Source organism: Rhipicephalus sanguineus, chromosome 8 (genome assembly GCF_013339695.2).
Source record: "Rhipicephalus sanguineus isolate Rsan-2018 chromosome 8, BIME_Rsan_1.4, whole genome shotgun sequence".
In the NCBI taxonomy this organism is placed as follows: Eukaryota; Metazoa; Arthropoda; class Arachnida; order Ixodida; family Ixodidae; genus Rhipicephalus; species Rhipicephalus sanguineus.
This window is the reverse complement of record NC_051183.1, coordinates 153462858-153477341: the sequence shown is the minus strand read 5'-3', so window position 1 is coordinate 153477341 and position 14484 is coordinate 153462858. Positions and strand designations below refer to the sequence as shown.

The 14484-nt window shown below is 47.0% G+C and overlaps 1 protein-coding gene across 1 annotated transcript; it reads left to right on the top strand.

Annotated features, from left to right (window-relative positions):
- Positions 1-1426: 1426 nt before the first annotated feature.
- On the top strand, positions 1427-10819 carry LOC119403602 (vacuolar protein sorting-associated protein 4A). The gene is made up of 2 exons (XM_037670527.1): positions 1427-1683; positions 9697-10819. The coding sequence occupies exons 1-2, from the start codon at positions 1427-1429 to the stop codon at positions 10817-10819; spliced, it is 1380 nt and encodes a 459-aa protein (XP_037526455.1).
- Positions 10820-14484: the final 3665 nt, after the last annotated feature.

The following is a 14484-nucleotide window of genomic DNA, read 5'->3' as shown; positions in this document are numbered from 1 at the left end:
ATGCAAATATTAATCAACATTGCGGAAATAAGGAACTTCAACGCTCCACACAAAGCTTGGGGCTACGGCTTCACCTCTACCAAGGGTGAATATCAATGGCAGTGTATACAAAACGAGAACTTAACGTTAACCATCGAGCCCAATGCGCACACGCGCATAGGTACAAGAGTCCAAAGGGACGCGACCCCGGATCTCACTATGACCGAAAACGCCCCAGGAGCGACGTGGCATAGCACCTTCGACGATCTGGGTAGTGACCACAAAATTCTAGTAACGCACATCCGGCGCGCAAACGACGAAATTCAGTCATCCAATCAAACAAAACGCCTAGTCGACTGGGACAAATTCAGGGAGATAAGACGACAGTCGACTTCCCCGCCCACATCGAACATTAAGAGCTGGTGTGAAAACGTAATAAGCAACGTCAGGGAGGCCACGCAGGTAATGGCGGCGGACATTCTCCTCGACAGGCTAGACAGGAAGCTTATGCACCTATGGCAGGCGAAAGAATCACTCCAAGCGAGATGGAGGAAGCAGAGACACCAAAGAGGGCTACGGAAAAAGATCGCCCAACTAAACAAGGACATTGAGGCATATTGCAGGCAACTAAACGAGCAACAATGGGAAGAGATATGCAGAGACATGGACAGGCAGCTCGGCGCTTCCTAGACGTGGAAGTTGCTGAGATTCCTTCTCGACCCGACAAACACCAAAACGGAACAGAGGCACACCATTCGCAAATTAACGCACGATCACAAGGGAAACGAGGGCCAGTTATTCGAAGACCCAAAGGCCATATACGTTGCACAGAGCCCGCCCGTGCGACACCCAGATTACTCGGGAGGCGCCAATCCAAAGCTAGACCAGAAATTCACCACGGCAGAGATCAGGGCAGTATTTCACAAGCTAAATCTTAAATCGGCACCGGGGCCAGACGGCGTAACCAATCGCATGCTCCGAAACCTGGACGAGGATTCGATAGAATTCTTAACTGAGTATATCAATGAGTGTTGGCTCAGCGGAGAGATACCCGAGGCATGGAAAGAAGCCAAAACGATTCTGATACCTAAGCCGGGAAAACCAATCAACAGTGCAAACCTCAGGCCCATCTCGCTCACGTCGTGCGTGGGGAAGCTAATGGAGCACGCCTTTCTCAGTAGAGTAAACAACTACCTAGATGACGGTGGTCACTACCCAGATACAATGCTAGGCTTCCGGCAGCATTTGTCTACGTAGGACGCCATGCTGCAGCTTAAACACCAAATCCTCGACAATAAATCCAGATCCACCCGCGCCATCCCCGGGTTGGATCTCAAAAAGGCGTTCGATAACGCAGCACATGGCGCGATTCTAGGTCGAATCTCGAGTCTCAACATGGGAGAGAAAGCAGTACAACTATCTCAGAAACTTCCTGTCAAACAGGAAAATGAGGATCTCTATAGGGGATCTTACATCAGATCTCTACGAGCTGGGCAGCAACGGAACGCCACAGGGCTCCGTGATCTCGCCTATGCTTTTCAATTTGATAATGGTAGGTCTTCCGAAGGAACTCGACAAAATTCCCGGAATTCATCACTCCATCTGTGCAGATGATATCACCATCTGGATAGGCGATGGTAGCGACGGCTACATAGATCAGAGGCTGCAAGAAGCCTCTGCTCTATGTGGAGAGATACCTAGATGGTACGGGTCTTCGATGTTGGCCAGAAAAATTGGAACTTCTTCTGTATAGACCAACGCTAAAAGCAGGCCGCCCAAATCATGCGTAGGCAGCCGCCAGTACGAAGACATTATAGTCTATATGGCCGATGGCAAAATTATACCCACAATCCCGCATACACGGGTCCTAGGACTAATCATTGAATCCAAGGGAACCAACGGGAAAACCGTCCACAAGCTAGAAACTAAAGTCGCTAACGCAATGAGGCTAGTGCGCAGAGTTACAAATAGACACCGAGGCATGGGGGAAAGCAGCGTCATGCGCCTAATACAGGCGTTTGTAATTAGCCACATTGCATACGTAGCGGCCTTCCAGAATTGGTACAAAGCGGAAAGCAACAAAATCAACGCCCTGATCAGGAAAGTGTACAAACAGGCCTTATGTGTTCCAGGATATGCGAACACGGAACTATTTCTGAAACTAGGCGTTCACAACACGCTAGAGGAGATTGCCGAAGCCCAGCGCGTCTCGCAGTTAGAAAGGCTGTCCGCGATGAAAACGGGCAGAACATATTGACAAAATTGGATATTACATACCACGTTCAGTACGGAGAGAAACGAGACATTCCCAACCCAATCCGTAACAAAATCGGGATAAATCCACTCCCTAGAAACATGAACCCCACCACCAACGTAGAACGCAGACGCCACAGAGCAAAAGCGTTGCTCAAGATACACGGCACGAGTGAAATATCCCTGTTTGTAGACGCGAGCCCATACGCCAAGCAGAGAGCACATGCTGCAGTGGCTGTAGACGCTACCGGAATATGCATTAACGCATGTACTGTCCTAACTACAAAAATAGAGGAAGCTGAAGAGGTGGCCATCGCCATGGCCCTCACCTCCACTAAGCACAGCTTCATTCTGAGCCATTCACAAGTCGCGATCAGGAATTGTGCGCACGGACGTATTTCGCAACATGCCCTGAGAATTCTAACCCAGAGACAGGAATTGACGTGTTCGGAAGAACGTAGATATCTAATTTGGTTCCCCCCACACACAAACACAGCCACCTACAACCCGAACGAAACGGTCCCGGCGCTGTCGCGAGAACTAACCCGCCGCGCAGCCCAAGGGGTACCCTCGTCGGGACATGCTGTTGCCCAAACCTACTAATGAAAGACAGAATAACCAGCTATGGAGAATACACAAAGTACTATCGAGACTTGAGGAGGATTTTCCCTCCACCTCGCCCAAAATTAGATAGAAAACAGGCGACCGAGTGGCGCACATTGCAAACCAATTCTTATCCCAACCCTGTTCAGTTACACAGGATGTTCCCAGAGATCTAGCCAGACTCAATATGTAAAGCATGTAGAATAGACAAGGCTTCCCTAAGCCACATGCTATGGGGGTGTCTCAATCAGCAACCTGCGGGAGCGATGGCGGAAAACGCTGCTCAGCTCCGATCTACAGGACCGAACCTAGGCTATCCAGCAGGCCAGGGAGGCTGGTGGAAGACAAGGTCTTCCGTCCTCCATTTGAGCGGTCTGGCCCGGACCAGCAACTAGCCGGATCTCGCAATAAAGTTGTTTCATTCATTCAAACTTTCCAATGTTTCGCGCATTTCTTGTTTACCGTAACTATCGAAACCAACGTCTCTTTGCTGATACTGACCGAGAAAAGATGGAACTGCAAATACTAATTTTGGGAGAAAGAATAGCCGTAGCTCAAAGGTGCAGCAAGCACCTTTTCTTTTTACGACTGCATCCGTTTCTGTGTTCTGGGCGCATCTGAAAAACTTTGAGATCTGAAACACTCCAAATTGTACTTTATAAACGAAATGACAAATGTACATAAAAATCAGACATATTGATACTAATTTCTAATAGCCACAAAACGATATATTTTTGGAACTATAGCATAGGATGTTCTCAACGTGCCGAAGTTTTTTTTTGTTTGCTACTTGAGAATTCTATCAACATTACGCAACGTTTTGCTTCCGCGGACTAGTAAGCATATAATTTCGTCTCCAGCAGGGATCTCGAACTGAGCTTTGTTCAAAGAAAGTGTGCACATTGCTTCACAACGTTCTGTTGTACAACGTAAAACAAAACATTGCACAACTGTTTTGTAGTGTAGCTGCAGCACAGTTGAAGACATTTTTCTTGTAAAATAAAACTCTAGCTACATTCCAACGTGCATATGTTTGCAATAAACAGCTTTGTGTCCTATGGGAGAACAACATATAGCTACATAATTCACAATGACTGTGAATGACCAGCACTGTCTCCGCTTACATGTCTTGCATTCATGTGGCCGCCTCTCACGTGCTTGCGATGATATTCAGCGTGCGCCGTGGCATCCATGCAAAATAGCCGTTAGGAGCAAGAGCTTTACTTGATATACTATGAATAAAACCTATGCTCGGTTACAAGATAAGGAAAAAGAAATGATGGCTGATCCCTCCGTGATAGGAATCGGTATTACTCGAAAATGAAACGTGTCGTCACAGAGGTAGTTTATTGTTTATAATGCATTGGTATATGAGAGCTTGTCTACTGTTTTTGGACAGATGTAGCACCGCTTGATGTAGACGCATCTCACTAACATTGACGCCTAGTGGCACATCTCCATACCGACAAGTAACGCCCATGATCATGATTTAACCCTTGCGGTAGCTGAAATTTTTAGCATATATGTGGACACCGCATATGGTGAATCCCGCGCAAAGATGGCATCAACAAGCACATCATAAAAACTGATCCTCAATATGCACTCCTTCAAAGCGTCGTGAAATGCGAAGAGAAACGCTACGCGCGTCGTGTCTTCCCTCTAGCCTGGCCGCTACTTCTTATGGGGCGAGCGGGGAGCGCGGTGCGACACCCAGTCGAGCGTCGGAGAGCTATTTTTCAATATCGATAAATGCTATGAGCGAGGCTTGGGCTAAAGCTGCCACCTCACGGTGTGTTAAAGCGTTGACGAAATTAAACTTGTATTGGAAACAAGCGAATGGGACGGTCGTAGCAACGGCGCGTTTTTAGGGGCGAAGCTCCTTAAGGCGGCACCCGTTCGTCCCTCGTAGTCGTAGTAGTAGTCGTAGTGCGTAATAAGTCTTACGCTTTGACCTCCAAGGTGGTGCCGGTGGGAGATTTTTCCTGTGCGTTGTTGAACAATAAAAAATTCGCAGCGTGCGCGTTAACTAAAAGCCGCATTCTTCTGTCTCTCATTCCCCATTAGCAGCCATTGGCATGTTCCAGTAGGAAACGTTAGTAGAAGTAGAAGTGTAAGTGTTAGCTAAAAGCCGACTTCTTCTGTCTCTCATTCCCATTAGCAGCCATTGTTTACCTCCAAGGTAGTGCCTGGTGAGATTTCTCCTGTGCGTGATTAAACAATAAAAATTTTGTTCAAAACGCCGTTGATTGGTGAAATAAACCAACGAAAGACGCCAGATGTTTTGTAAAAGCAGAACGAAAGAACGCCAGATGATTCTAAAGCAAAACGAAAAGACGCCAGCTGCTTAACGAAAGACGCCAGATTTTTCTAAAGCAATGCTTTTCTAAACAATGAAAATTCACAGCGTACATGTAAAATTAAAGTGAGCTGCAAGTCGTCATAACTCATCGAACCTTTAGTATAAACGCGCCCGATCTCACGTCGGTGATGATGTACTGGGCAGAATTCACGGAAGATTCACGGTTTACCGATGAACCTCCGCAGCTTCGCCCACTCATCATCATTCACTCCGTGGATATGCTGTGATTTTTTTTCTCGTTTTTTTTCGATTCGGGTGGCACAGATGTCACCGCTCCGTTATAAAGCGGACGCTCATAGAATCCATCCGTCCATCCAAGGGAACTATGACAGGAAAGTGTGAAAGATAAAAGGCGCGTTCATGTAGCCTCCGTAATGTGTTTGGGGATAGCTCAGTCGGCTCAGCCATCGTCGCGGACCTTAAGGTCATGGGTTCGGCTCCCGTCAACGGAACTATTTCTGTATGTTTTTTCTTTGCCATCTGATGGCGTTCATTTTGCTGACGTACTTTCGTGACGGAAATACGTCATGAAAGTCTTGGTGGACCCCGGCATAAAGCACACTCGTGTTAAAAAAATGTTCGCTCCGCCTACAATATAACGGTGCGCCTGCCATTGACCTGTGACAGACAGTCGTGCTGCCTTCTTCCCGCTCGAACCGCAAGTATTTTTTCTCGGCTAATGTAAGCACCACGCATATTGGTAGTTAAAGGTTCGTCGTTGCCACCTAAAACATTATACGTTAGGCTGATCAGCAATGCAAGAATCCCTGACGAAATTTACTAGGACGTTCAAGTTTCGGACCTAAACCAGCGACACAAACGCGTGTCTGTATGGGAACGTCAACTGTCTGAAAAGCAAAAAGAAGTGCTTGACGCCACGTACATGGGTAATCGCTAGTGGAGGGAGTATCCGCGCTGTTGGAGGGACAATCATGGCTTTGGGCGAAGCTAACATTTCTTTCTTCGATTATAACCGACTGTAGTGGCCTTAAGGCCCCGGGGCCAAAGTGTAAAGGCAAACCTACGCATACGATCTTCGCCGATATACGTACACTTACGGCAGTATTATAGACATTATCTGTTACATAAAATTCGTAGAGTTGAAAAATGTGTTTGTCTACGGAGCCGAAGTTTCGACAAGCAGACTTTTCTTCTTCAAGGCTGTAACCTTAAAGTTGCAGTCTTGAAGAAGAAAAGTCCGCTTGTCGAAACTTCGGCTACAGCGACACCGTGTGTTCCAAGGATTTTTCACGTCTTCAAGCTTCCATCTTTCCCTGAACCTCTGCCTTTTTTGGATAAAATTCGTAGGTCATCCGGGCTTTTTGCATTTTCTGTCTCGCATTTTTTCTTCATTCATCTTACGTCTAATGCGTACTGTGCAGCAGCGCGTTCTGCGTACACAAATTCTGGCATCAGTGGTTTACCGTGGACTCGTTACCTCCCCCGCCTTCTCTCTGTACAACCTTGGTCACCGTGCAGTCAACAAAAATTAAAATGTGTAGCCCCGTTTCCCATTTCGATCAGTTTCTTTTGTGGTTCAGGAAACGTACGGTTATCTAGAACTGTTCTCGTGTTTTAGCGTTTTTCGAGAAGCAAGCCAGATCACTGAAAGTAACGTGCCCCCTCCCCCAAACACCGTACAGTGAAGTTCTTTATGGGAGTGTCTAGCGTTACGTCTAGACGTAACGGTACGAGCCGTTGCAGTTACGTCTGGACGTAAGAATAAAGAGTCTTAAAAGTTACGTCCAGCGTGACAATACAAATACAGCCCGTTAGACCAGCCGAACCTATTGACCTCAGTGGCGCAGCGGCTAGCGTGTCGTGCTCGGAACTGTGAGGACGTTGGTTCGAACCTCGGCGCTGGTGCAATTTTTTTTTCTTTTTTTTTTTGGTCTCAGGTGTTGCTGAAGTCTGTTGCCAGAGAAGCGCGACGCGGCTCGTGGGTTACGTGCGCCTCCGCCTGCCCCTTCGGGGCAGGCGCGCGGGCTAAACAGCGCGTGGCCGCGACAGCGGCCAGTAGCGCGTGACCGAGACCCTGCCAACCGGCCATTGAGCGTTAGCGAAATGGCCGCACTTGCGAAGCGAGGGCGAAGCCACGATTAGGTTTCCGCGCCCGAAGGGCGCAGAGGGCCTTCACTGAGCAACAGGAAAATAATGTACTCACGTTTGTGGAAAGCCACATCTGGACTAGAGTCCCAAGATTTTCCCTGCTCTTCAACAGGGAAAAATCTAGGGACTTTAATCTGGACGTAACGATAACGGTGACTACAGTTACGTCTGGACGTAACCCTAGCAACGGCTTTCTTTATTTCATGATGTTAAACACCGCAAATGAGAAAGAACTGGTTGAAAAGAAAACAGGACAGGCGCTGACTCGCAACTAAGTTTTATCACATACGAACGGAAAATATATGCAGTGGCACAAAAAAAGTAAAAAAAAAGAGAAGAATGTGACACGCGCATTCTCTTCTTTTTCTTTCTCTTTTTTCTCGCATGCTTCTATGCGCAGAGATGTGAACACGAGGTTACTTGTTAAGGTAGCACAGATAGCCCGAAAAAGCTAAGTATGCATCAGCCAGTCTTCGATTCCGCTATCTGAGATGAAATTAGCATATCTTGGTGGCACATTGGGATGATATGAGAAAAGTAACCATGATTTGTGTATATCGCATTCTTCGCTCCTTTTTTGCCTCTGTATATATTTTCCGGTCATATGTGATTAAACTTTGTTGCGAGTCAGCGTCTGTCCTGTATTTTTTTTTTCCTTTTGAACCTGCCCTTTGTAATTTGCGCAGTTTATTACCGTGAATTCCCAAAGCAGCGCGGAAAGACGTAGACTAAGAAGGTACGAACGCAGGACGAGCGGTGTTACAAACATGTAGCGCTCGTCCTGTGTGTTCGTACCTTCTTAGCCCTACGTCTTTTCGCGCTGCTTTGAGGATGTATTTGTACGAACTAGCCCAACTTTCCACTTTAACGCAGTTCTTCATTTTTCTTCTGAACAAACTAATAAGATCTATGCTTTCATTCGTGACAGTTTTAACACGTATAGTCGTTACTACATCAATTTTCTTTCATCGATGAAATTAGAGCAGCCGTACATCGTACATCACACGTCGTCTCTAATGCGGCTGTCGCGCGGTGCGCTGGTGATCGCAAATAAACCCAATCGGGATCAAATTTCTCAACCGTGATTGGCTCGCTTTTGCAGCTTGTGGGAAGAAACCAATCACGATCAACAAATTCGATCCGGATCGGGCACGATTGCAATCAAAGGTGACCGTGTGACACCTCAGTCTGGTGATTGTCTGATGAAGGTGCTGAACTGGCATTCTAAGTTTCACCTGATACTTAACAAATTCACTGAAAAATTCCACTTGTCAACCACTTAAAACAACACCAACACTGTTTTCCAAGTTGAATGCTTCATTACTTCTATAACTACTTTGTCAGTATTATGCTCATTACCCCCCTACTTTCAGTTTTTTTCTAATGCCAAGGTGCGACGGGATTTTCAGCTCCAACCTCAACAATCAGCAAACGGTGGTCGCGAGGGGCGCTGCCCGAAGTTGAGGCATCCTGGACTAAGGGCGCCTTCTCTTAGCCACCATGTAAATAAGAAAACTAAAAGCGCACAGAAAGCAGAGCAGAAGAAAGGCAAACATATACACACAGACAGGCGCTTGTGAGTATATGTGTGCCTTTTTTCGTGCGTGTTTTCCGTGCGCTCTAAGGTTTCTTCAAAATGGATTACCAACGTGCCCAAACGACCGCATTTATGTAAAAGAAGGTGTTTATTCTCTCTTAGGACTAAAAAAAATACCAATAGTTTCTACTATCATTATCAATAGTTTTCGACAGGAATAAAATCAATTTACCGTTTAATAAATAATAATCGATGCACATATATACCATCCCCTATAGTGCGCATAAACTGTATTGTGGCTGCGCAACAACATTACTTCATGTATCATGATCGTTATTGCGCGTAAAACAGTACCACGCATCTGATTCGGCGCCTCTCTCAGCATGTGGGTTCACGCCATCGGAAAGAATTATCATCATCGGAAAACACGCGAGCAACTTCCCGCTGCATGGAATAAGGGCAAAGTGGAAGACGAAGGGGGGCGTCGGTCACAGGAATGTTTTTGATGCCGTAATTGCTTTCCTTCAGGAAACAAAACGAATGTGTTTTTAAGTTCTTAAATGCAAACCTGTTCCGATAATAGCAATGAATCAATAAGAAAAAAAATCAATAAAAAAGAAGACGTTCGGTACCACAGTAATTTCATTATTCTAATTTCTAGTTAGGATGAGAAGTCTGGGCTGAATGTAGAAATAATTATTGCACTAGTTCTTTTTATGTGTACTTGTCTTTTGTGTTAACTTAGTAGTTTTAAATCTTCATATCTACAATTCTTGGCCAATCCCCCAGAGTGGGTATGAGCCATGTGTAGAGGATCATCATCATCATCACCATCCGCGCTTTTGTGCGGACGTAGCCGTCCTCACAAGAGCCTCACAAGGGCGGCTGCAGGAGCCTGCCCGGACGAGGACGCGACGCCCCCCAAGACGCCCCCGCGGCCACCCAAGCTGGCAGGCACGCGCCGTCGGCTCAGCGTGTGCCATCCCATGGAGTCCGTCATCCTGCTCAACGAGAACCGGGGAACTGGCTCGACCAGCAGCAGCGGAGCTGCATCCGCTGAAGAGGAGACGCTGCGACTCGAGGGCTGCCTGTCGGCCGAGAGGTCGCTGCTGGACTTCGTGCGACAGTACCCGAGCCAAGGTCACACGATGCTCCTATACGGCGCCTCGGGCTCTGCCTTCATATACCTGGCCAAGATGATTGCCAAGGAGGACCCGCGCTGGGAGGTGCACTATGTGCGCATGAAGCAGTTCATGGGCCGCTCCATTGGCCGTGACTGCCAGAGGGAGCTCGAGTCGCTGTTCACCGAGGGCAAGGACAAGATAAAGATGCTGTTTTTCTACCTGCTGGATACCATATACGGCAATGCGCTCGCAGCCGAAGAGATCGATTATGCGCAGCGGTTCAAGACGGAGCTACCCGAGTATATTAAGCGGGTAGCGTCGACCGACAAAAAGAAACTGGCCGTAGTGGCATCCGCGAGAAAACCTTGGCTCTTCCCGAACGACCTGCAGTCTCTCTTCCAGAAATGGGTTCACGTAGGCCTTCCAGGCTCGGCCGAGAGGATCCGGCTAATCAAGGCGCACATTGGCCATGTTCCGTGCTCGCTGAGCGACTCCAACTTCCTGCAGCTGTCGCGAATGACGGAAGACTACACGTACTCCGAAATCGGCAACATGGTCGAAGAAGCGCACTTGGGTCCTTTCAAGAGGATCGAAGGGGCGACGCACTTCAAAAAGGTGGACAACCACTGGGAAGTTTGTTCGCCCCGCGAACGCGGTGCTGTTCAGCTGTCCTGGCACACGATGAAGCCGACAGATGTTAAAGAGCCCCTCGTGTACGGCGATATTCTGGACGGTTTTGTCAAAGTCGAACTCCGTCGAACCGACAAGGAGCTTGCAGAAATGGAGACAATCCGGCTTGCTCACCTGGAACCAAAACAAGATAATAATCCCAGTGATCGAGCCCGTAATAGTTGAACGTGCGGGAAATTCTTTGCTTGAATGTGTGGTGCTTTAAGAAGCGTTCTCAAGACTTTCGTGCTCTTTTACATATAAATAGGACTGTTTTATAACGCACTGGTCCTACGCCGTTTGTCATATATTCGCTTTACTGGAGGTCGCAATAGGCTGAGGTGCAGGGGAATATTTTTAGCTATTTAAATCTAAAGTGTCTGAAGCGGTTCAGCACATCCTTTTGCGATAATTTTGCAGTAGTCGCTTGGTATAAGTTCATTACTGCATGCTTCAGCACGGATGCACGATTACGTGCATGGCCACAAGTTAATAGCGAAATCCACGGAATTTTTGATCTAGAAATAGCTTTGTTTTGGTATCAGCCTCGCTGCACGTATTTACAAGCCGTACTACATGCGCTTTCGTACTATTCATGTCGATCATGTGTGTGCTCCTGTCATTTGCTTAGCATTTGTTCTAACATTGCATAAATATGCTACACATATGTACCGTTATTCTCATAGATATGTATCCGTCCTGCTGCCTAGAAAACGTAGAGTTCGGTGAACAGCTGTGCTTGAATTAAGATAGCAATACCATGGTTAATAGTGGTAGTTCTAGGCCTGCAGATTGATTATTAAACTAGGAAGCTGTGCCATACAATGCCTTCTCGCATTCATTATCAGTGAGATGTATTCAGGAAACTATGTGATATTTTTGCATCACAGGCTTGCTTTAAGGAGCCTAGGATCATAGGATATGCTAGGATTGATTTAAGACACTATTCGCAGGTTAATATCGTCGGGGCTGACCACGCATTAGACAGGAAAGTTGAATAATAGCACTTTTCTTGCTGTCAGCGAGTTCTTTTAACGAAAAGAAATAAACAGATGAAGAAAACATGGTTGATCCGTCTGTCATAGTAATCGGTATAACACGAAAGTAAAACGTTCCTTTACTTAAGTAGTTGAATGTTTACTGTACATTGATACATAAGAGTGCTTGCACAATACCTATTGGTGTTTGGCGGCCATAGCACCGTTTAACGTCGATGCACCCACGTTGGCTCTTGGTAGCACACCTCCATCCCGACGACTGACGTCCATGATCAATGATTAAACAAACGTTTGTTGAACTGTAGTAGTTAACGGTTAGATACTAATCAGAGAAAGCGGCATGACAGCCAGAAGAGCCTCGCTGGTTGGACGCAGAACTTGAGTTAAGGTCGCCAACCCGCGGCATTTTAAAAAATTATTGGACACCCCGGCCGGAATAGAAGGAAACGCAACGCGCGTCGTGTCTACCCTCTTGCCCGGCCGCGATTTTTCTCAGGGCGAGCGCAAGCGGGGAAGGCGGTGTCCAGGCCAAGCGAGACAGGCACGCGTCGCAGACCTATTTTTAATATGGCTGGGTGGTATGAGTGAGGCCGCGGCTAGAGTTACTCTATATGCTACCTGTAACTCTAGCCGCGGCTTGGCAAGGTCAGCATCTCGCTGTGTGTTAGGTCGTTCACAAAATTCCACTTCTATTGGAAACGCGCTGAATGAGACAGACGCTTAGCAGCGACGCGTTGCAGGAATTAACCATGGAGGTCACGGTAATGATGCATTACTTTACATTACCGCTCCCAGACGTCAATACCACCCCGCCGACCAAGAGCACTGCGAGAGGAAAGTGTCAGATATAAAAGGCTCGTTTGTAAAGCCCTCAGAATGTGTGACCGTGCACAGTAAACAAAAACAACCAGAAAAGGGATTAAACTGCTTGTCCTGTAGCGCATTCCATTTTCTGGGTTTTTCTTTTACTACGTACCAGTCCAGGTAAAAGTTTACTTTTATACTTACTGAGTTTTTCAACGTAGAAACGGCAATAATTATTTATCCCGCTGAGGTTTTGAGCGAGTATAGTCAGTGTAATTTTTTACTGTCTTTACAAAGTTTTGCCGGTGATTTCTGAGAGTTATTGGTCGGTCGACAGTTTCTTGTGGCTGATGTAGTAGTATTTATTCACTCCCGTAACTGAGTTTTCGCGGCTGCTTCTGGTGGCCATAAAAAAAGGAAAAAAAACGGCAGATCCCACGTACCGTGAAAATCGATCTTATGCGAAGCATGCGCGGGATGGTGACTGTGGCGTAATTTTTTACATTGAGCGAAACGTTACAGAATGATGCTAGAGAAATGTGGAAGTGGTATACGCACACTCATATGTTGAAGAGTCGCATATATATTATATAACCAGTTGTTTACTGCTGCGTAACGCTGCCAACAGCAACACGGGTGTTACCAACACCAGACGCGGTAAGCTGACATGTAGTGCTTATATTCTTCACTACTGGATAGCGCGAATCCGAACAGCGCAAAGAAACACATATGCACAGGACAGGCGTTACTCGCAACTAAGCTTCATTCAGGAAAGTTTCCCTGGATATACACACAACCATGTGTCACGTGCAGGCGCACTGCACGTACGTTACAGTCACAGTTGCAGTAGTTATGCTTATAATTGTCCGTTATGAAGGAGAACGCACGCATGTTTCACGAACCCGTGTGTATGTGTAGAAGGGGCTCTGGACAGTTCTTGAACAAGGTCATCACCACCGTGATCAGTGAGCACCAGCAGCTACCGGACTTGTTAATAAGATCCGCTCGTGATCGCGCCACGAGGGGTCTAAGTGTAGTGAAGCGCGAGGTATAGCACAGCTGGTGGAAGCCCTGGATGCCTCTTACGATGAAATGATCTATGGTGCCTCCTCTCCTGCACGTGGCAGCGAGGTTTCTTGGTGTCCTGTCCATATTCAAACATTCTTTCACGCAGTATAAAGACCAGACGTTGTTGCGTCTTGATAAATCAATGTTGAAGTCAATTTATTGTAGGAAGCATTGACCCTGGTTTTTCCCGTAATCGACCCCGTAATCGACCCCGTAATTTCCCGTAATTGACCCCGTAATCGACGTGGACCACGTTCCGGAACACGTCAACGAGTGTATGGTAGTTGAGCGTCTTCCAAAGGTCTTCTGTCATCAGCTTGCTCACTATCCTTGTGCCCCCCGCGGTGGTGTAGCGGTTACGGTGCTCGGCTGCTGACGCGAAGGTCGTGGGTTCGATCCCGGCCGCGGCGGTCGCATTTCGATGGAGGCAAAATGCTAGATGCTTGTGTACTGTGCGATCTCGGTGCATGTTAAAGAATACCACATGGTCAAAATTTCCGGAGCTCCTCGCTACGGCGTCTCCCATAATCATATCGGGGTTTGGGACGGAAAACCCCAACAACTATTATTTTCACTTTCCTTGCGTGTCAATGTGTGTGTTCGCGGTTCCTGTGTAGGTTGAGACTTTGTATCACCTGTGGCACAAACCCGCATAACATGAACTCTGGTATGCGGGTATGTGCCACACGTGACCGAGAGAAAGGGTTTCATGACGTACGCGACAGGTATTTTGCGGTATTCATGTCATGACCAGTGAATTGTGTTTGTCATACACTGATCCCCTGCTGTGCCAATTTCGGTATATTACAAGGTATGGAGACGACCAGGAGAGAGCCCAGACTTAGGCGGCTAGATAGATAGATAGATACGTAGATAGAAACGCCCAAATTGGCTGAGGTTCGCTAAGAAATGCTTCGCATTTAAAAGCAATATAACGGGTGCGATCGCACCACGATCTATCGATACTCGAATTTAACCAAC